The 22270-nt window shown below is 49.4% G+C and overlaps 5 protein-coding genes across 5 annotated transcripts; 3 read left to right on the top strand and 2 right to left on the bottom strand.

Annotated features, from left to right (window-relative positions):
• Nucleotides 1-7346: 7346 nt before the first annotated feature.
• Nucleotides 7347-7986, bottom strand: DEU56DRAFT_916066 (uncharacterized protein; the record flags this gene model as incomplete). Its single annotated transcript, XM_041357822.1, has 4 exons — nt 7347-7361; nt 7413-7460; nt 7560-7601; nt 7657-7986. 4 exons carry the CDS (start codon nt 7984-7986, stop codon nt 7347-7349), a joined length of 435 nt encoding a protein of 144 aa, XP_041205042.1.
• Nucleotides 7987-12603: 4617 nt separating this feature from the next.
• Nucleotides 12604-14356, top strand: DEU56DRAFT_822475 (uncharacterized protein). Its single transcript, XM_041354154.1, has 3 exons — nt 12604-12744; nt 14051-14130; nt 14195-14356. The coding sequence occupies exons 1-3, from the start codon at nt 12622-12624 to the stop codon at nt 14205-14207; spliced, it is 216 nt and encodes a 71-aa protein (XP_041205041.1). The 5' UTR covers nt 12604-12621; the 3' UTR covers nt 14208-14356.
• A 62-nt stretch (nt 14357-14418) lies between these two features.
• Nucleotides 14419-15087, top strand: DEU56DRAFT_822470 (uncharacterized protein). Its single transcript, XM_041354153.1, has 2 exons — nt 14419-14954; nt 15021-15087. Exons 1-2 carry the CDS (start codon nt 14608-14610, stop codon nt 15070-15072), a joined length of 399 nt encoding a protein of 132 aa, XP_041205040.1. The 5' UTR covers nt 14419-14607; the 3' UTR covers nt 15073-15087.
• Nucleotides 15088-16709: 1622 nt separating this feature from the next.
• DEU56DRAFT_541734 (uncharacterized protein) lies at nt 16710-18607 on the top strand. The gene is made up of 2 exons (XM_041346716.1): nt 16710-16894; nt 16955-18607. Exon 2 carries the CDS (start codon nt 16960-16962, stop codon nt 18511-18513), a length of 1554 nt encoding a protein of 517 aa, XP_041205039.1. The 5' UTR covers nt 16710-16894; nt 16955-16959; the 3' UTR covers nt 18514-18607.
• A 593-nt stretch (nt 18608-19200) lies between these two features.
• On the bottom strand, nt 19201-22263 carry DEU56DRAFT_541655 (UNC-like C-terminal-domain-containing protein). Its single transcript, XM_041346715.1, has 4 exons — nt 21441-22263; nt 20482-21384; nt 20315-20431; nt 19201-20264 (listed from the first exon to the last, which is right to left on the bottom strand). Exons 1-4 carry the CDS (start codon nt 22179-22181, stop codon nt 19407-19409), a joined length of 2619 nt encoding a protein of 872 aa, XP_041205038.1. The 5' UTR covers nt 22182-22263; the 3' UTR covers nt 19201-19406.
• Nucleotides 22264-22270: the final 7 nt, after the last annotated feature.

Genomic DNA, 22270 nt, shown 5'->3' with positions numbered 1-22270 from the left:
GACAAGCCTACTCACGGAAATCCAGTCCTCGCCTGGAAGACAGCTTCGGGACTGTATATACACGAGTTGCGCCGTTATTTGAGAATCTGCAAGAGATCTTTGAGGTCTGGTGGGTATCCGAAGCCGCTGGTAAGAATATGGTCAGCTTTAAGCTGCAGAAGAGCCTAGAGCGTCACTCACAAGAAGTACCGTTCACACGAGCCCAGTGCTCAATCACCAGCGACCAATGGATATCTGGTTGGGAGAAGGGGAAGTTGGGCGCCCGTTCGTTCAAACCATATTTTAAGGTGCGTCCCATACGTTATCCTCGTATTCCCTTCACAGCTTCATTGCTGTGTAGACCAAGCGCTCAGGTCTGCGACCAGCACTATGTTTATCTTATACGCAAGGGACTTCATGCTGGCGACAAAGTTCGACGGGAGCTGCATTTCCCCTCCACATAGATATTTCTTCCAACCTAAATTCGATCTTAATATCGTCAAATCTTCAGCATGTTTGCACGTTTTGCACGTTTTGCAGCATGCCGTCATCCGATGCTGTATTCGGAAGCCTGCTAGAACTCGCACTGCCCATATTCTCAGGTTAGCCATGATGGTCAGCAGGATTTGGACCGCATCGCAACTGCTGTAGTTGAGGCTGCCAAGAAGATGGGCAGCACCACCTTTACTTGCTAATTCCGCTTTGTCGCATGCTCTGCGCGTGTTGTGATGATACGGTACTATCATGCATATCCCTACAAAATATGGCGGCCTGTGATCGCCTACCATCAAGTGAGTGATGTCGTTTTACCATTTTGTGCAATCGCACTTTCTCGGACGTTGATGCCCTTCATATACTGTACTGAGCCCGTGCGTCTGTTTCGTGATCAAATTTCAGATTAGATCTTTGTTTGCTTGTCAGACCGTAGTGACTTGTCGAGGCTACTGAGCACCACTCAGATGGCGAGGATAATGGAATTGTTGATGAGTCTTCAGTAGGACTGTTGTCGATGTCGCAGAAGGAAAAATGACTTCTGACACACGACAGAGCCGAGCCACAAATGTTATTTCAACTCAATATTATATTCGTAGTTAGTTTGCATGTCCTCGATAAAAACACGAGAAGTAATCCAATGTAGTGACCACGCATAAAATCTGCTGAAAGTCAATATAGATAGCATAACGCATGCGACGAGCGACAACTCAAAAACAGCCAAAACAATTTAGAAGCAGCCACATAACAAGCCAATTCTGCGCTCTCCAGTGTCGATCTGCCCTCTGGTGGATGGTTGACGTGAATCCAGTGATAGAGGGCGAGAAGGAACATAGTCTTCATCGCGTATCCAGTCCTCATTGTTTCTAGGAGCATCCGCTGAAACATCACGCTACATATGGATGCATGAGACCTCGGACACGACGAGTGAATTAACCCAGCACACCTCTTTAGCCTGCGCGAGAGGGATATCGACGACTGGCGGTAATACATGACCTTCACGAATGGGCCAAAAGGTTGATAGTTGGTGTAAGCGGGCTTTGATGGTTGTGGAGGCAGTAGCAGAGGACTGGGAGGGAAGTGGTGATAGAGTGGGTCGAGGCTGAACAAATGTCAGTCAAGAATGTTATTACGGCAACACTCACATTCTCGCGGAAATCCATATCTGAATGTCCCTGAGTTGTGGAGGGAGAGTAGTTGGGAGGTAGGGACAATGTAGCAGGGGACTGCAAGGGGATCGTCAGGTCAACTGCGGATTTGAAAACAGTTACGAAACACACATCCAGGGGATCACGGGGCTTATCGCTCAAAAGAAAACGAACCGCAGCTGTGCGGAAACGGGAGGGAAGAAGTTTGCGTAGGTAGCGAAGGACAGAGGGTTGTTGTGGGTGTGTTGGAGGCAGACGTGGGATGGAATATATGGCAGGCAATGTCACTGGGTTACGACGTTTCACGTTAGGATATGTTGCGTTGGACTACAATAATGTCATTGATGGAATGTGTAGATGAATAGCAGAACTTTTAAGAACTAGACAGTGTTAGACCTCAGTCCGATGAAAGAGACTGATATTAATGTACCTAGACAGTGTTAGACTATGGTACATGTTAGTATAAGTACGGGCGGGAATAAAACAGACAACGTACCCTCAGTCCGATGAAAGAGACTGAGGGGATAAGTATGTCTGCGCGGGTCTACTATATAGGGAATGAGTTGGTATTCCAATGACATATTCCCGCGGTTGTCGTCGTCATAAGCTAGCTCCAACACTCCTCCTCGACGAGAACCGTCTAAATCTCCTCCTCGACTGGAGCAATCATCTAAGTCCGAGTGCGTCTCGTAGCCGTTGAAAATCGCGTTTTGGGAGTGCTTTCGTGAAGACGTCGGCTGTATTGAGTTTGGATTGAACGTATTGTAGTCGGAGGTGTTTCTCGTGTACGCGATCCCGAATGTAGTGGTATTTGATATCGATATGCTTCACACGGGCATGGAATGAAGGATCCTCAGATAGGACAATGCTCCCGCTGTTGTCGCATAGAAGGGGGGATGCTGATGTTTGTGAGAATCCGAGACCGAGTAGTAGAGCTCGTAGCCATACGACCTCTTGAGTAGCTTCGCATGCGGCGATGAATTCGGCCTCGCTGGTGGAAAGGGATACCGTCTTTTGTTGACGAGTGCACCAAGATACGACTCCGCTACCAAGAGTAAAGCAGTATCCGCCCACGGATCGACGCGTGTCCACGCAGTTCGCGAAATCACTATCGGTGTGACCCAGAAGATTGGAAGGGTGCTGGCCACCAAGGGTAAGTTTGAGGTCTCGCGTGCCCTTCAGATAGCGTACGACTCGTTTGGCCGCTTCCCAGTGGGCGTCACCGTAATTGTCGAGGAACTTACATAGCTGCTGGACCGCGAAAGTGATATCAGGACGGGTACCGATAGCGATGTACATAAGTTTGCCGACTAGTGAACGGTAGGGGGTTTTTGCCATGCGATCGCGATCCTCGTCTGATTTTGGAGAGTGGTCTTTGCGGGAAAGATGAAGGCCGGGTTCCATGGGAATGGAAACAGGGTATGCGTCCTTCATGTTGAATTGTGTGATGACCTGATCAATCAGCGCAGTTTGGGAGAGTGAAATGGTGCGTTGAGGACGGTTACGCTCGATGGCAATTCCTACGCAAAAACGAGCTTCCCCTAAGTCAGAGATTTCCCAGCGAGTACATAGTTGTGACTTGAATCGTGCGAGGGCGTGTTTGTTGCTGCTAACATTGAAAAAATCATCTACGTGGATAGCGGTGAGGATCGTGCCAAGGTCGTCCTTTCTGAAGTAGACGCAGTGTTCACATTCGAGGCGTTTGAAGCCCCAAGAGATGAGGGCAGCGTGCATAGTACGATTCCAGACTCGGCCACCTTGCTTCATGCCATAAAGCCCGCGTTGCAGCATCCATACGTGGTCCTCCTTCCCTGGTTCGATGAAGCCGTCGGGTTGGTGCATATAGCAGACTTCCTCCGGGTCGAGTAGTCCGTTCAAGAAGGCGGTTTTGACATCCAGTTGCTCGATCTCCCAGTCTAGAGATGCTCCAAGGTGGGCGAGGACTCGAAATGACTCCAGGCGTGCGGTCGGAGAGGAGGTCTTAGTGTAGTCCTGTCCGTAGACAGCTGTAAAACCTCTGCACACGTACCGTGCTTTGAAGCGGACGGGTAGTCCTTTTTCGTCGCGTTTGAGCTTGAAAACTGGTCGGCCCTTCATAATTCGGCGGCCTTTAGGGACATTGGATGCGGGGACGAGGGTATAGGTGCCAGTGCGCTTGAGAGAATCGAACTCTTCCTGTAGAGCAGCGCGCCATTGTGCGGCGTGTGGTGAGGCCATCGCTTCTTGGTAGGTGGTTGGATCGTCGGGGTGTTCGCGCTCGAAATCCTCAGGGACGGAGGCGGAGAAGGCGTCGACGAGAGATGCGAGATCGTGTTCAGTGAGGTCCACTGGGTTGGTAGGGCCATCAATATCAGGGACCTCGGTAACTGAAGGTTGCATTGCGCGCCGGCGGTCAGAGGCAGTAACATATGGGGTATCGAGGGATGCACAGAGGCGTTCAGAAGGTGGAGAGAGACGAGTGGACCTACGAGGAGGTGGTACTGGAACGGGTTCGTGTTTTGGTATACCGGGCGATGATGACGCTGATACTATACGGGTGGTACAGTCCTCCATACCTGGTGGTGTTGGTGGCAATGCGGTTGAGGCTGGTGGTACTATACGGGTAGTACAGTCCTCTGGACCTGGAGGTGTTGGTGGCGATGCGGTTGAGGTGCGGAATGGATGAGGGACTGCCTGGTGTGATTCAATGAACGACACGTGGTAAGATAAAAGAACTTTGCCGCTTGGGCGATGGTAACAACGGTATGCTTTAGAGTCAGCAGAATAACCGATTAGTACGCACTCAAGGGACCGCGCGTGAATCTTCGGGTTGTGCGTGTTCTGTATGAGAACGAAGGCGCGACAACCAATTTCCCTGAGGTGAGAGACATCGGGTTTGTGACCGGACCAGCGCTGGAAGGGTGTAAGACCGTGCTGTGACTTGACGGAGACACGATTCGATAAGTAGCAAGAGGTCACGACGAACTCATCCCATCTGTTGGGTGGAAGATTACTTGCCAAGCGCATAGCGCGTGCGCGATTCATGAGGGTGCGATGAACGCGCTCGATACGTCCGTTCTGAGCGGAGGTATATGGTGCAGTGAACTGGTGTTGAGTCCCGCGAGAGAGGAGCCACTCTCTCATCGCGGTGGACTTCAACTCACCATTGTCAGAGCGAAAAATGCCGACACGGAGGCCGGTCTCAAGCTCGCGTGCGCGTTCCCATGCTTGAAGTGCTGGTAGTGCTGCGCTCTTGGAGGATAGAGGGATTGCCCACATAAACGAAGAATAATCGTCTATTATGTCCAAAATGTAACGGTTGCCTGCTGCGGATACAGTATCGGGATGATCCATCAAGTCTACATGTACAACTCCCAATTTTCGAGTAGCGCGTGATCCCTCGCGAGTCTTCGGTACCGGTGATCTAGTCTGTTTGCCGAGGATACAATGGTCACATTTGGGAGGAAGAGCAGAGAGGTCAGCGTGCATACCGGTGACGTGGCCCGAGCGCGCCATGTCAAACACTGCACGAATGTTTGCGTGGGCGAGACGGTTGTGCCAGACACCAAGGGATGGAGTGGGTTGAGTGAACATAGCGTCGTGTGAGCTGGACGGGGTGGCCTCAGAAAGGGAGGAGGCACGTTGGTGCGTGGCATGGAGTTGTCCCCCAGAGACGCGATACAAACGACGAGAAGTAAGTGTACCGACGAGGACACGTGCCCCGCTATTGGTGGTCACCGAGCAGGAAGATGCGTCGAAGCGCGCTGTGTAGTTCCCAGTGCTACAGAGGCTGGACACGGACACAAGACGCACGGCGGCGGAGGGCACGAACAGGACGTTGTGGAGAGTGACGTGGAGACCTCGACCGATACGTAGCCTGACGGACCCGATGCCAACGGCGTTGATATGGGAGCCTCCGATACCGCGAATGGGGCGGGGGGGAAGACGATTGATTTCGTAAAAATCCGAGATCTCATGTGAGATGTGGACCGAAGCCCCGCTGTCGAGATAGAAAGGGGTAGTCTCGAGGTTGACAGGCGTGTATTTGGGCTGTTGAAGGGCGTCATTTGCGATGCCGGCGAATTCGACAATGCGGCTGTTGGTGCGCCAATCAACGGTGGCCTGGAGGTTCTCCCAATCGAGGAACATTGCGTCCCATTCCGTCAGGTCAGCATCGGATAGCTCCTGTATATGCGCTGGTGTCAACACGTCATGTGCGAGACCCGCGAATTCCTCCGAGGAGGGCGTAGGCTGCTGGGGCGTGGCTATGTAAAATGCCTCACCCGTGACACTATCCAACAGGTAAGCCCGCCCGGACGAGTCCATGCGTCGAGTAGAGGTGGGTTTAGTATTGGACACGGGGGTTGGCTTACTATTGGTGTTATCACGCTTGTCTCGTGTGGCACGCTTAGCAGCGAGAATCTCATCGCGGCGTCCATACGCAGCCCCCCCTTCAGCAAAACATTCGCTAACGACATGCCCACGTTTGGAACAGTGGGAGCAGCAATTGCCTTTGTGAGGTGGTCCTCTGCAGGTGAGGCAGTTCTTGGACCTTCCTCCTTGAGCGACGAGGGCAACGTCAGCGGACGTGCGATGCTTGTCAGCGTCGAGGAGTTGTTGTTCCATGTCAAGGCGAATACGAATGTCGTCAGGTGTGAATGGGTTGGATGATGTGCTGGCGGCGAGAGAGCTTGCAACGTGGTCGCGAACGTGTGACATGTCTCCAGTGAGGGCGTTCAACATAATGATGGAGAGGAAGACTTGTTGGGTTGGGATGCCCATGTCGAAAATAGCGCGAATGCCCTCAGTGAGGCGATGACTGGTTTCAGCGAGGTTCGTGTCTCTAGAGTAGCGTACGTTGAGCAGCTCTTGGATCTTTAGGATCTGTGCGATGGGGCCGAGCTTCTGGTGACGTGAACGTAGGGCGTTCCAGGCTACGCGAGCGTTGGTGATGCCGTCGAGGACACGTTTGTCATCGGGGGATACACGGTTGCGTAGGGCGGCGACGATTCCGGCGTTGTTTAAGTCCCAGTTTCTAGCCGCTACTGGCTCGCGTGATGCGTCTGGACGTGTGACCGTACCTGTGGTATACCCCTCAAGGAGATTCATGTGGAAAATTTCCAACATGAGTTCCGACCAGGAGGTCCAGTTATTCTTCACCCTATCAAGGAGCTCAATTTTGTCGAGGTCAGTCTTTGAGAGTCGACAGGCGGTGATGGATACCGCTGACGAGGCGTGCGTTGGGTAATACCCATATGGCGCGTGGGTGACTGTCGAGCTCGCTTGTGGTGTGATAGGTGTTATTGGGGGGTTGATGCTAACTGGTGTAGCTGGGACGTTTAGTCCAGAGGGTACGGGACCGGTTCCATCGAGTTCGGTTCTCGCACGCGTGTGAGGGGCCATGATGATGGGAAAGAGTAAGTGTACCGAAGCGACACGGCGAGGTATATATACGCGCGGTGCGCCTTGAGGATCACTCGAGGAAGTATTCCCAATAAGGGAGGATTGATGGCCCGAGCGTAACGTACGATTAGGTGTACTTGTGCACGCCGGTAGAAAACACGCGCTCAGCACCTGCTAAAGCGTCGTGTGTATATGGTCTGAGGGTGTAATAACCGTTCAGAGAGTCAGTTGCGGTCTTGGCGCGTCTAGAGGTTCTGGCTCATTATACAGAGCCAGGGCTCATAACCTTTAAGAACTAGACAGTGTTAGACCTCAGTCCGATGAAAGAGACTGATATTAATGTACCTAGACAGTGTTAGACTATGGTACATGTTAGTATAAGTACGGGCGGGAATAAAACAGACAACGTACCCTCAGTCCGATGAAAGAGACTGAGGGGATAAGTATGTCTGCGCGGGTCTACTATATAGGGAATGAGTTGGTATTCCAATGACATATTCCCGCGGTTGTCGTCGTCATAAGCTAGCTCCAACAGAACTTATGTAAGAGATCACGCACATTGAGTAGATCAGCAATGCACGGATTGTGAGGTGCGCTGGCCTGCAACAAAATGTTAGTGCACGAACGGATAGATATGATGTGCGGGGATGCGTACATTAGACAGTGCTCCTTGTCCAGGCTGGCGGATGCTAGCAAGGATGCTGGATGGAGTGTTGCATATGTAGATATTTATATCATCCCAGGTTGTGTAAGCCAGTTGGCGCGAGTCGGGTGAGATGATGATGCGGGAAGGTTTCTGAACGTCAAATGAGGCGAGGAGCTGGCGGGACTCGAAGGCCCAGAGGTTGATGGTATCGTCTTTGGAAGCGCTAGCAAGAAGAACACCATCAAATGAAAGTGTAAGACCGCAAATAACATTGGTGTGCCCTTCGAAGGGGGCTCCGACAGTCTCCAGCGTCGACGGGTCGAACTCATAGATTGTCATGGGCTCGTTTGACTCCTCCTCATTGGCAGTTTCATCCTCGAAGCTGGGCTCAGGTAAATTGCCGCATCACTGCCACAACTTGCCGCACCCTACCGCACCACTGTCGCACCCATACCAAATCATAAGTACTACACTTATTTTCGGCCTGCACTGTTCTCGTGCACCAAATAAATGAACTAGGAGTGTTTCTCGTCCGACTCCTTAATTATCCACTTCACACTAATGCATTTGAGAGTCTGAATTCAGAGAACGATTTTGAGCATGTTGCGGCACGGATGCGGTACTGGGTGCGGCAGCTTCCAATCAAGGTGAGTCTTAGTATACTGTATATATATGAGCACCTGTTGGTGGCAGGGTTATGCATAATTTAGGCTAATTACAGACATTATCGTTATGCATGGCTGTCACTAATCCCCCATCATCCTTCTTTATGCATAATGGTGCCTGCATCACACTGACCCCATAATAGGGATTTATATTCAGATTATTCTCATGCCCTACGCATTTTTGGCCACCTACCGTGGGAATTTCCCCACAACACCAAAAACATCGGCCATTTTGGGAATGTCCACAATATCAATTATTCCCACACCCTCCCCACCTCACTGCAGCTTCACCACTACACCATAATAAGTCCCCCCTTGTATCTAAGTAGTAGTTTGGTACATACATGTATAAAATAACATAATAAACCACTTTTTTTGTGTATCCATGTGACAACTCCCCCTCCAGGGCCATTTTAACATAACCTAGGTTGCAGAACATGTTCACACTTTTGCCCCTTTGATAGGGAAGTGTTCTATGGTATCCAGGACACACTTATGAGTGTATATGAAGAGATCCCCCCACATTTTTGACCACCTGAAGCGCCCTACATCATTAGATACAGCATATATACAGGAAAACACAAAATATGTTCCCATTTGTTTATTTCTAGGTGAGTAGACTTGGAAAAATTATTCCCAGCATCCATTCAACAGTAGGAATAATGTATCAGGACCTCAGGACCATAGGACAAGACCTTCTTGTGTAGTATATCCCCCCTCTCCTGGTGGTTTACCCACTGTGAAAAATTTTCCTGTAGGACCGGACCTTAAGGAGGGTGGGAGATCTCTTTCTAAGTATATTTGGAGTAGATACATCATATGGATAGCCCAGGACACACATAGGATCCTACTATAGGAACAAAACCATACAAAATCGCATTTTTGACACTTTTAATGTTTTTAAGTCCCTTACACTTGCACAAATGACTAGCCCTTCATATATAATCAGTAGTACATTCACACATATGTTCTATGCCAAGGATCAGCCCTACATAGGGCACAAATATGATATATGATGTACAGGGGGTATTTCCACTGATAAGGAGCCCACATAGTCATCAAGCCTGTGATAAGTGATCAAAGACCTGAGATATGTCCTATATATGTCCCTGATGATAGACATGAAGTTCTAGAAAGATCCATCAAGGACTGACTAAATGACAAGTAAAATCACATATGTGTGAAAAGTGACAATTGACATCTTTTCACACAAAGTTACATTTATATATGATACAGCTCAAACATTTCATTAAAAATATGTAGGATACAAGGTAGACTACTGAATGAACCTATACTACATACTGCCCTGAGGTTGAAGGGTGGTGGAAGGAATGTGGTGTATATTTGAGTTGACCCAGCATTAAAGTCCAACTACTGCCCAACTGTCCATTTTCGATGTTTTGGGTATTTGAACTTTCCCACACTCAATTCCTTATCTATTTCACTTCCTCAGGACTCAATTCTTGTTGGATTGTTCTGTACATTTAGGCCTATGATTATGAATATATTTGACATCTACTCCAGGTGTCTGATTATTAAATTTTGATGTATTAAAAGTATGGGCTCCTTATCAGTAGAAATAGCAAGCATTCACACTAACTCAAACTCCTGGCCTATTTTGAGCTGATCCTTGTCACAAAGAGCAAGTATATATACTATAATAATGATATATGAACAGGTTGTATTACTTGTGCAAGAGTAAGATACTGAAAAACATCAAAAGTGTCAAAAATGCGATTTTCTATGTTTTTGTTCCTGTAGCAGGATCCTATGTGTGTCCTGGGCCAGCTATATAATAGACCTACCTCAAATATATGTAGAAATAGACCCCTACCTCAATTGAGGTCCGGTCCTACAGGAAAAAATTTCACAGGGGGCAAATTACCAGGAGAGGGGGGGCACACCATGCAACAGGGGATTATCCTATGGTCCTGGACTCCTGATACATTGTTCCTATTGTTGAATAGATGCTGGGAATCATTTTTACAAGTCTGTTCACCCAGAAATAATTAAATGGGAGCATATTCTGTGTTTTCTTGCATATGTGGTATATCTATTGATGTAGGATGCTTCAGGGGGTCCAATAAAGATAGGAATATGCTCATATATGCTCATAAACATGTTCTGAAGATAATAGAACACACCCCTATCAAAGGGGCAAAAGTGCGAAAATGTTCTGTACCCTACCCTATGTTGAATTGCCCCTGGAGGAGGAGCAATCACACAAACAAACAAAAAAAGCGGTCTATTATATTATATTATACATATATATACTAAACTACTACTTATATATATATATAAAGGGGGAGCTATTGTGGTGTGGTGGTGAAGCTGCAGTGAGGTGGGGAGGGTGTGGGAATAATTGATATTGTGGACATTCCCAAAATGGCCGATGTTTTTAGTGTTGTGGGGAAATTCCCACGGTAGGTGGCCAAAAATGCGTAGGGCATGAGAATAATCTGAGAATATAAATCCCTATTATGGGATCAGTGTGATGCAGGCACCATTATGCATAAAGGAGGATGATGGGGGATTAGTGACAGCCATGCATAACAATAATGTCTGTAATTAGCCTAAATTATGCATAAATATGACAGCATTGCCTGATATGAGACACTAACATTCAGACTGTCTACAGCACCCACCTCGCAACGGCCTGTCTCCCTTGACAAGCTCCATATTACCATGTGCACGTCGCACCACCCCTCAATGGCACAGCCACTAATATCGAGGGATGGGCATCGATCTTTGCAGTATCACGCTTATCATTGCATCTTGAGCGAGACTCGATGTTTGCCTGAATGCTGTTGTTATACAGCCCTAGTCGTAAGGATGATTTTGGTACGTTAAAGGACTTTAATTCGTGAATTCTGCTGATTGCATCATTGTATCTTCCAGAGTTTTATCCGTCAATTATTTCGGCGCGGGACGCCATGCGAGCGTGATACAACACAACCCAATACCACAGGTGTGACCCATAGTGCCAAGGAAGGTGCGTGACCTAATGGCTGCTCAGAGACCGGGCATCCTGAATCATGGCCTCCAGCCTCCGGTTGTAATCGCACAGAAACTGTGACTGCGCAATCTCTCACTGATACTCCCAATGAACATGTTCGTGTTGATGGTAAGCATTTTTCAGCCCTTCTCTTTCACTACGCCAATTCTTTATCTGATGACTTCAGTTACCGTCCATGTTTTTGACACGCAAAATCAAAGGCTCGAGTCGCAGCACTATACCTCGAATGCTCACACCACTCCGACTGTACAACAACCACCCGCCCCATCACAGCTCGCACTTGCCAACCAACCACCACCAAATGAGGCGCGAGATCAGCCTCATGGAAATGTGCGATTTCCTATTGATGAGCCACATGGACGAAAGGCTACGCACACCTTTGCTGTCTCTGAACCAAGGGCACCTAAACCTCAGCCCCAGGTACCTACCAGTGGTAATACCGAGTGGGATGTCTGGCCTGACGGCCACATTGTGCGCACCTACTCGCATGAAGATGCCAAACGGCCCGAGGTCAACAATTTCCACGTCCACTGGGCTTGTGAGGGCGTAGGTGCTCCTCGACATAAAGGCTCACTCGATGCGTTACAGTGGCAAGACGGTGTGCGTAGTCGTAGACGTTGCCACGGTGTAATTATATGCACCAACCATGAATCCAAGGGTGGATCATGTGCCATTGTCATCCGCCCTACAACGACGAAGAAACTCATTACAAGGCAGCTTGAGACAACATGCTCGTGTGGTGCCATGCTCGTCCATAATCACTGCGGTATAATTTACGACCTTTTCAAATTTGTGGGCGGTGTGTGCTTCGTTCATCGTGGCTTTCACAACCACCTTCGCCCACCGCGACGATTGCATCTGACGAGAGTGGAATCGGATCTCTTCCAGCAAGTCATCGAGGAGCACCCCCGCATGGGCGCAACACAGCTTTTGATGGGCCGCCCAGGCATCAATGGACCCCAGGAGTCAATTGCGGTCATATCTCCAGTGCTTCTGAACACAGCCAGGGTGAACCTTGAGAGAAAAAAGGTTTTCACGATGAGCCGAGGGAAGGACATTATTGCAGAGTTCACGGAGTTCCAGCGCCAGCATCCTAATTTCGTTATTTTCCACACCTTCGATCCCGTCGCAGTTGTCATCACGCAGTCACCCACCATGTTGTCGTTTCTTGTCAAGAATCACAGTAATGGCATTATATCTGATGCTGCCCATGGGTTTTGGGCTGAGCGTAATGATCTATTAATCATAAGCTCGGTCTTCAGTGATGCTCTGCAATGCTGGGTGCCAGGTGTAATGACGTGGTCGAATGGTGGCACCGAAGCACACTACCATCATCATTTCCGTGCACTATTTGAAACAATGGCAGGGGAGTATGAAAGGCAGAACATTATTCTCACTGACGATCTTTTTGCGAATGTGAGTGCATGATGTCAAACGTAGTGACACCAATTCCTCACGAGTTCATTTTCTATAGGTCGTTGATTTCAGCCAGGCAGAGCGAGCAGGCTTCATCAATGCATATGTAGAATTCTGGATGGTTCGTGAAGATAATACTCGCCCAGCTGAAGAACTCGCAGAAGCTGCCAGGGGTCTACTGAAGGGCTGCCACCAACATTTTCGTGCACAGGTCACTCGTGTCAAAAAAATTAGTGGTGTCGTCCCTCCTGCACTTGCAGATGTGTTCGAAGACCGTGTGCTGCAGCTCCTGCAGTGTCAAGACCTTGCGACGTTCAAGTCTATCTCATCCTCTCTCATTCGTGACTACCCCAAGGCTGAGGACTGGTTGAACTGGTGGATGGCAGATGGGCGTGCTGAAATGTTGTTTGCTCCCTTTCGGCGCATGCCAGATAATCTCTGGTATAATCTCGAGGACACCACCAATGCGGAGGAGGCAATGCATTGGCGGATATACTGTGGCCTTGGCAAGTTTCATAGCTTCATGGCTGGATTACAAATTCAATTGCACGGTGACATTCTCCCGATTCCGTCAGATGAGCGGTTCTGGGCCCTGGATCAAACAAACTCGTCAAAATATGTGGACTATGTATCTCACAAACCCACCGTGGAAAGTTCATTGCCCCCCCCACCGATTTCACAGCCGAGACCACCGAAACGAAAGAGGGTACAGTTGAATGTCCTAGATAGCGATGATGATGAAATCCAGGAGGTCAAACCACCACCTCTATCCCAAGAATACGAGTTCTACTGTCGGTGTGGAAGCCGGGAACATGGAGATCTCCAGCAAGAGAGCGAAGTGGCAATTCAGTGTGATAACTGCGAGCGCTGGTCTCACGTAGCTTAACAGAGGGATGGTCGGGCAAGTAACTTGACAAAAAAGCAGTCATTTTACTGTGATGCTCCTGACTGTGCGCCATATAGTGATCGTGTATCACTCTCGCAAATTAGACGGCCTGAGCGGTGAGTTTCTTTATTTGTTGCATCGAGATTCACAATGTTATATCGTCGTAGTATTTCCCGCCACGTCACGATTCCTATGGTGAAGCGCTTGTTGTAAGTTTGCCTAGATATTTATATAGTGAACGGGAACTCATCAATTATATGCAGACCAGGGAAGGGGGCACTAGCACGCCATGGCAAATACTGGTATCCCGTCAGGATAAAGTCATGTCAGCGTGTGTCTGGAAGTCTGAGGACATCGTTCACCGTCAAATGGTGGAGGCACTGTTCTTTCAAACTCGGTACCACTCAACCTCCAGGTGAGGTTGGCGAGGGAGATATAGTTGATGCTCTCTATGGAGATCGTAAACGTCGCCGCATGATCCGGGTGTGTAACTCTTGTGGGTATATGTCAGACTTTAACATATTCAAAAACCATAGCTCGGGAAATGGACTCACGCTCATGAAGTTCCCCAGCATGAGGATGTCATTGCAAACTTTAGGAATATACCCTACAGCATTAATATCGACGAAGCATTGGCTCCTCACACTCAACTCCTTACAGATATTCTTGAGCAGCCGGATCCTGTGAAAATGCGCGACACAGTCCCAGTTCTTGGATATCTCACTGACCTGTCAGAGAAATCAGGTCGTAGGCACACTACAGTCCCGTATTGCGGTGATCTGTCACTCACGGACTGTGCTCATATTGCAAACTGGATTTACCGAAATGTCCCTGGTGCAGCTGAACGAATTATCAATTGGCTAAACTGTGCTACATATGCACATGCTTGCACTATCGTAGTTTCGAAGCGCAAGAAAAACTTACTCCAGGAGCCAGCCGAAAATATCCTCATTGAATGTCGCTCGTCAGGACCTGGCATGGACTCAGTTCCTACTCCGGAAGAGCGAGAAAACGCGATTCTCCAGGCTGCCTGGCTTGACCTCCAACTCAGCTATGATCTGACCTCGATGGACATAGACGTCGACTTGGAGTGTCTTGGCATACTGGAACAGCGGATGTTCGAGCTCTCGTTGGCTGCAGGAGCTGCAGGAAATGAACAATGGGGCAAAGATGCTGGTGCACACCAAGAGCGATGGAATCCCTATGAGGGCCTCCCTGAGCACTGGAATCATGGCGACCGAGATTCATACGCACCGGAATTTGAAGGAGAAGTAGACGTGCGTCATCATCGCTTTTCATCGCGGATCAGTCTGACATGGTTCGACTAATAGTGCGGACCGAACTTTAGCGAGGGAAGTGAGCCTGACATAGTTAAGAAAGAGAAACACACCAAAAAAACCAAACCGCGGCCACGACCAAGGAAGATACACAAGGCTTCATAGGCTGGGGCCTCGTAGCAGTAGTTTGTACTCTGAAATGAACGAGACTCAGTTTGCAAGGACAAAAGGCCACACAAATATGACATACATACCTTAAAGCCCCGGTATCCGTTTGCACAGGTTGCTGCAGAACGTGGTCGAGGAGATGTGTGACAGTGAAGTCAGGCAAGGCATGCAACCAGCAAAGACAGGTGTTGAATGATAAGCGGAGGCATCGAGGTGCCAAACCTGACAGGCGCGAGCCTGTGTGAGGGGTCGTTGAGTCTTCTCACCAAGTTTCGCGCAGCTGCTCATAACGGTGCTCCAAGTGGACTTGATAAGAAGGGTGGTTTGGTGTCGGTGCAGTGGTGCGGTAGTGCACAGCCACTGCCGCACCACTGCCGCACCACTGCCGCACCACTACCGCATCACTGCCGCACCCATCAAGTACATATATCACTGTAGTACCACTGTTAGCCCTACACAAACACCTGGAATATTGTATTACTTATTCTTAAATCATATTTCAGACAGTTGCGTACGACATAGACGCATTTAAGAGGCATATAAGACATTGTTGAGTAGGGTGCAGCAGGGTGCGGCACAGATGCGGCAATTTCCTAAGGCCCCTCGAAGCTACATGCCGCTATGATGGTTTTGTCTTGCATTGTCCAGAACACTGGCGCGAATGTCCCTGCTCCGGAAGTAGAACTCCCTACTCTGATATCCAATGTCTGTGTTTCGACATCCCAAACCTCTAGGCACTTCCCCACATCTGACTTGATTGAAAGCTTCTTCGAGTCATGCGATAATCGAACTGCGCCCAACATGTCAGCACTCTCGAACGGACCAGCTACAAGTTTTCCGGTATCCAAGCTCCATATCCGTGCGGTGGAATCATCTGCTCCGCTTGCCAGCATCATACTGTTCGCGGAGATATCAACGCAGCTGATACACCGTGAGTGGCCATGAAAGGTTCTCACAATCCCTGTCTCAACCTCACAGGCCCTCAGCTCTCCATTATCCATATCTCCGCTAGCAGTGACAATCCATCGCCCATCCTTTGATACCGCCACCGCCCATACATCATGCTCATAAACATCTCGCACCTTCTCAATCTCCTTCCCTGCGTGAAGGTCCCATCGTCGAGCGGTCTTACCAGCAGATCCGCTGATAATTTGCTTGCCATCTGGAAAGTACGAAATAGATTAAACATGAAGGACGCTGCATTGCTCGACATTCGGAAGGTTGCTTCTGACTTTTTCGTGACCCTCCAAGTTCTTGACCGGAGGCACGCCTGTACGAACGCGAAGGACAACACTGTAAATGTGGTGAGAGGTGCATTCAACACTCCAGGTAGACTCGTATACGTAACCAGTCTGACTAATTAGTATTAGACGCAAAATACATGGGGCACGCCTGTACGAACGCAGAGGTCCGACAGCACTGTAAATGTGGTGAGAGGTCCATTCAGCACTCCAGGGTCTGTATGCTAGATGGACTTGAGATGGACGCTCAAAATATTCATCAACAATCATTGGGTACGTACTGAATATTGAATATCAACTGAAATTCGTTTCGAGCGACATAATATGTTTGAACATGACCTCATGAGGCCTGAGGCCTGAGGAATCATATAATCATACCGCAGTGTCACTGCCTTTTTAAGCGACAGCCAACTATAAATTTTCGAGAACCGGATCGATGGAACGAACGACTGAGAACCGAGAATCTTCTCTACCTGGGGCAGACTATCAGAGGAGTCAGGACACAAGTCTACACAAGTTCACACTGCACAATCGAGGAGTCACGTTGGTGCAGCGATTGTAAACTTGCGAACCTCTAGGTGAGTTTCTTGACAGTATCAACCATGACTATGCTTACCTTGCTACCTCTCGTTCAACAGTCCTGATGGCTAGCTTGCTGCCTGATGACATACTTTTCATGATCTTCAAGTTGGTCTGTGAAGATGGCAAGGAAGCATTTCATGAATTTCTCGAAGGACGTTCTGGCACGGGCGCAGTTTGGGACGATTGGGGAGATGCCTTCGAGCTCGAGGGCGATGAATGGGAACCTGCATGCGATATTCCGCCGCCATCAACCTTGCTAGCAGCGGCTGTGTGCAAGCGTTGGCAGTCTTTCGTGACGCAGACTCCATCAATGTGGACCGAGCTGCGGATATCCTTCCATGAAGGTGCTGCGGCTCTCGAGCATGCACAGAGGTTTCTCCGTTGTAGCGGATCGCACCTTCTCCATATTACGCTTCTCTGGGACGATCCCAGTTGGATTTCCCCGGATATTGTTGAAGATGCTGATACCACTGGGTTGAAATACACAACACGCGGAGAAATCATGGCTGGCGTCCAGCTTATCTTGGTCATACAGGAGTTATATGCCCATGTGCATCGTTGGCGCGAGTTTACGCTCAGGACGACTTCCATTGCCCACACATATCAAGCACTGTCGTTGTTGTCACGTCCTTCCGTCCACCCAGCCCATAAACTAGAAAAACTACATCTCCAATTCATACATAACCCACGTCATGCAACTCACTCTACGGATGAACCGTCACTGTTCCCTGGCTCAGTGCCTCCCATCCGCGGTCTTCTCCTTTTTGGCATAAACTGGGCCTGGCCGTCCTCCCATATGTTTTCACAGAATCTTGTAGATCTCAGAGTCTACTATGATGGTTATTGTACCACCTCCCTCGGGACTCCTGAGCCAGCAAAGGTTTTGTCGCAGCTCCTTGGCGCGCTAGTCAACCTCCAGACACTGGCACTCGAGTTAGAGCTCGTAGATTTTGCGGGCACCACGCCCATCGAGTTGCCCCATTTACATACCCTGGCTATCAAGTCACGCTCAATGGAATCCTGGACTGCAGCGTTTCTCCACGATGTTCACATGCCGGAAATGCGGATATTGACGTTGTGTGTAGCAACGTTAGAGCAGGTGAACAGTGTCGAAGGGGTCTTCGACGAACTAGCCACCCTTACCGATCCTGATGCGACCGATCCTGATGCGGACGATCCTTCTAGCTATCTTCTTGAGCTAGAAGAACTACATCTCCTTAATTTCAGACACAGCGAACAACCCGAGCTCCTCCACCGCCTCTTCACACAAATGAGCTTCGTTGACACGTTGACGCTGGGACCAGGGACAAATGACGGCAATGTTAAGCTGGCAATGGCGCTGCTCCCTACGCCATACGGACTACCGGATCTCCCTCTTTCTAGTCTTCGGACGTTGGTCGCATTTGACGTTCCAAAGAACGTCATGCGCCACATCGTACTAGAACGAACGATGCTCTATGCGCCATTGGAGGAGCTTTACTATCATGAAGGTCGAGAGGATAAGAGCGTCGAAGATGATTGGCAGCATCATGTCGAGAAGTATCATCGTATCGGTAACATGAGCTCTGAACATTATGCCGATGTTGTCGGCAGGCGGTGGTCATATTTAGCATAGTGCCCTCATTTCAGATAGAATTTTCGCAGTCGCAGTTTCACTTGTCTTGGCTAGCAAGGACGACCAAATGTTCACGAGAAGCTCAAGTTGTAGCGGTCCCATTCTCTCGCGGAACAATCAATGAGTTGAGGGTATATATCCTACGTACGGGCGGTGCACCCCCGTTATGCCCAGGGATACCAGCACAGAGAGCGAAGTATATTACTAGGCAAAGTTGTGCAAAACCGTAACGATTTTCAAGAATGACCAACATGGAGCAATCTAAGCTGCGCCATACCCATTGATGTTAGTAACGGCCAGCTTCCCAGCAGTCGTACCTCCTGAACCGGAACCTGCCTGCACGCCCCGGGATTGTTTCGTACAAATTTTGCTGCCTCTGGAGTGTGCATAGTAGGGGGTTTACTAGGATAGTTGACGTTGGATCTCGCTAATCGCAGACACGCTTCGAGCACTTGAGAAAAGGTTCTGTCGGTTGACCACGAACTACGAATCTGAGGTGATTTGATAGTGAGTGCGATCACTGGACGAAATTACACAGTGGCATAAGCAGCTGGTACTATATATGTGAGCTCATGATTTGGGTCAAAGATCACTACACCCGGGCCTTGTGGTCCAACCCACTTCTGATTTCACTGTCAACACTGGTTTCATGTTTAGCAAGCACTCAAGGAATTGGAGGGCAGTATAGCGACTATGAAGGATTGGTTTCGTACAAGTTGAAACCAAGGCTGTATTCAAAATCACGAGTCCGATGGGCTGTGAAGACGTGTATGCGTCATCAGCGCTAACGCTCAGCTACGGCGATGCTATGACGATATCTATGGTATATGCAAATGTGGTCCTTCCCTAACGTACAGCTTCGAATCTCGAAGGTCCATCAGAAGATCGTTGTATCAAAAGGAGGGATCGAACGCAGCCAATTCCGAACATTCGGACCCTCCTTCAAGATCGGTATCAACCCACGCATCAGCGTCATTGGTATCTCCTGCCATCACGTCCTTTGGTTGACGTGAGAGGCCGAGCGGGAAGAGCGGCTGTCGAGGGCTCGATAGATGCCGCGAATAATGATGCGTCTTCACAGGAGGGACACGGAATACGTCTCCGTCGTCGTCATTTTCCCGTTCTGCAGGCTTTGAGTTCTGGCTCTCCCTTCGGCTGAGCGAGCCTTTGACTTCGTGCAGGTGCGCTGTCCGTGCCAAGCGTTTGACAGACTTAGGGATGATGAGCCCTGTAGATGAATGCGAGTTCGTTCGCACCATATGGGCTCGAGGGAGTGTGGATATCTCTGTGGAGATGGAGGCAGGTATGCGGCGGGTGGGGGTGCGGAGGGCAAAATTGGCGAGTGGAGTGCCGGACCGCTTTGTCGTGGTGGATCCGCGCGGAGTGGAACGTTTATCTGCCAAGGTAGTGAAATGCGGTGGTCGGCGTGCAATGGTGTCGTGATCGGAGGACCGCTGTGTTCGGTGAGACGGAAAGTCTACACGAGAATTCAGGCCTGAAGAATGATCCTTTACAGTTGCCGACCTCTTGTCAACAGGAACCGCAGGAGGACTGCGACTTCGAAGCTTCAAATTATTCCAGGTATGTTCGTTGTTACTGCTAGCAAAGCTTAAGTTGCGCCGGCCCCATTCTTTTGCGGAACTGAGTTGAGGGTGCTCTATGGACGGTGCACCCCTGGTTAAACCCATAAATACAAGTACTGCCAGAAGTAGGCAAAGTTGTGCAATGCCAAGACGCTTTTCAAGAGTGACCTTGGAACAACATGAGCAACTATTATCCTTTCCAGTATACGGAAGCAAACCTCTTCAGCAAGATAATTTACTCGCGAGAGCAATTCACCATGCTCGAACTCCAGGCGAAGCCGCTGCCTCTCCCATTCGTGTACTGTGCGCTGATACATTTGTGCTTGTATGCGACTCTGGAGATCCATGAGATGCCTTGGTCAAAACTAGTTCTGGTGGAACTCACGACACTCTCCAACCTGCCAGCATCCTCACCAAGCCTCCTGAGTACCTCGCGTACGCCAGCAGTTTGCTCTTCCACATAACGCGCATAAAGGCTATGATTTGCCTCCAGGAGAGTCAGTCGAGTCATAATTGTCCGATATATTGACTCTCCACTTGATCCGACCAGTGGAGGTGTTGGCAATGCCGTTGACATCGTGTTCGCAGATGGGACATGATGAGATGGTGATGGTGAAGATTGTGATAAAGATGTTTCAATACTGGAGGTGTGTGGGACTTCGGGAGAGATTAAATCAGGGGAGTGGGCGGACGAGCTCTCATTAGACGAGACGGAGGATACAGAAGTGTCGAGAGAAGATGTAGTACTTGTCTCGGAACTTGATACAGATTTGAGTTTAGAGGGAGGGGACGAGGTAGGCTGCTGCATGATGGCAGAGTCCGTAAGGATAATGGCTGAGGAAGACACTGCGGCTTGTGGCCTTCCGGATGCCTTGGTTTGACAAGAAGAGCTGAGTGAGCTGGACGTCCGGTTCACCGCATTGGATGCCCGAGAGTTACTTAGACTCGTATGTGATGTAGACGGCGCCTTGATTGTTGGATGCGCGGCATCAAGAGGATATGTAGAAGGTATATTCCGAGCCTCAAGCTCGTCCATAAACTTGTTGAGTTCAGATCCCCCAGAACTTATGGGTAGGGGCTCCGCAATGGAGGAAAAGGCTTGAACTTGAGCTCGGGCGAGTGCATGACTCTCTTCTTCCCAGATATCCCACTTCCATTGTTCAAGATGGGTGAGGCCGTAAACCCTGAGAAGGGAGACAGGACAGTAATACTCATGTCCGTAGTGTGAGTGGAAGTCAACCCGGATGTACCTGTAGAAGTCGCGCAGGGTAGTTGGGGTGTGGAAGGACTGTGCATTGGTCAATGTTAAATGACAAGGACCCAATATTAGGGAGAGATACGCGCCTGTACACCGCGAATATTCTTCCCCTTGTAGGTGCCCGCCAGCACCCACCCGTCATCGGACGTCGTGTAGGTCTTTGCGACCTTGACTGAAAAATCCTTGAACACCCCACTGAAAAACTCGAAGTTTGCGAGTTGCACGGTGTCGATTCTGATATCCTCACACAACTCTACAACCACGAACTGCTCCTCCTTGCCTGAAGAACATGGTGAAAGCATATATTTGTCTTTCTTTGATGATAGAATGGACGAAGGAGACCTGGCAGACCGATGGGAAGTGTGTACGCGTGCAGAGCAGTCCAGGTTTGCATAGTTGAAGCGGTCGGTGATAGGTACCCTGAAATGTGGGGAAAGTTCTGTCTCCTGGAGGTATGTAGACGGGTCTGGCACAGCGACATCGGCTTCGTGGGTTGTACTCGACTCCATGTGCTCTAAAGCATCAATTTTAGGATGAGCAGTCGCCTGAGGCTGTGTCTGCGACTGGGGCTGGGATTGAGACTGAAGTTGTTTGGACTTCCACTCCTCAAACGAGAGCAGGACATCCTCGACATCATCTGGCGGTTCTATTGACGGAGGTGGTGTCAGGCAGCACAGAGGCGGTTCAGGTTGGCGCTTATGATGTACGAGAACGATAGCGCGAAATGGGTCATTCTTGGAGGAGGGAAGAGCGACCGAGACGGTAAGAATTGGCGACGTGAGCAGGAGAAGAAGCAACGCCTTGGGGAGCGTCATGAAAGAAACCATCAATCAAGTCCCAACCACAGCTTCAGGTCTTCCTAAGAGTTGAAGACAGTTAAAGCCACATGAGTGTTTCCGACAAACAGTAGCGACGT

Source organism: Suillus clintonianus (genome assembly GCF_016758775.1).
Source record: "Suillus clintonianus strain FC179 chromosome Unknown DEU56scaffold_78, whole genome shotgun sequence".
Lineage (NCBI taxonomy): Eukaryota > Fungi > Basidiomycota > Agaricomycetes > Boletales > Suillaceae > Suillus > Suillus clintonianus.
Note: the sequence above shows the minus strand (reverse complement) of the source record. Positions and strands in the feature narration are given on the sequence as shown.

Excerpts from the sequence above, each read along its gene's own strand:
- DEU56DRAFT_822475 (XM_041354154.1), top strand. The coding sequence starts at position 12,622 with ATGACGTGGTCGAATGGTGGCACCGAAGCACACTACCATCATCATTTC. Across the intron at positions 12,745-14,050 it reads CTGACGATCTTTTTGCGAAT|GTTGGCGAGGGAGATATAGT; the intron begins GTGAGTGCATGA and ends CCTCCAGGTGAG.
- DEU56DRAFT_822470 (XM_041354153.1), top strand. The coding sequence starts at position 14,608 with ATGGACTCAGTTCCTACTCCGGAAGAGCGAGAAAACGCGATTCTCCAG. Across the intron at positions 14,955-15,020 it reads ATCAGTCTGACATGGTTCGA|CAAAAAAACCAAACCGCGGC; the intron begins CTAATAGTGCGG and ends AGAGAAACACAC.
- DEU56DRAFT_541655 (XM_041346715.1), bottom strand. The coding sequence starts at position 22,181 with ATGGTTTCTTTCATGACGCTCCCCAAGGCGTTGCTTCTTCTCCTGCTC. Across the intron at positions 21,385-21,440 it reads AGAATATTCGCGGTGTACAG|TCCTTCCACACCCCAACTAC; the intron begins GCGCGTATCTCT and ends ACCAATGCACAG. Across the intron at positions 20,265-20,314 it reads TAAATTATCTTGCTGAAGAG|GTCACTCTTGAAAAGCGTCT; the intron begins GTTTGCTTCCGT and ends TGTTGTTCCAAG.
- DEU56DRAFT_541734 (XM_041346716.1), top strand. The coding sequence starts at position 16,960 with ATGGCTAGCTTGCTGCCTGATGACATACTTTTCATGATCTTCAAGTTG.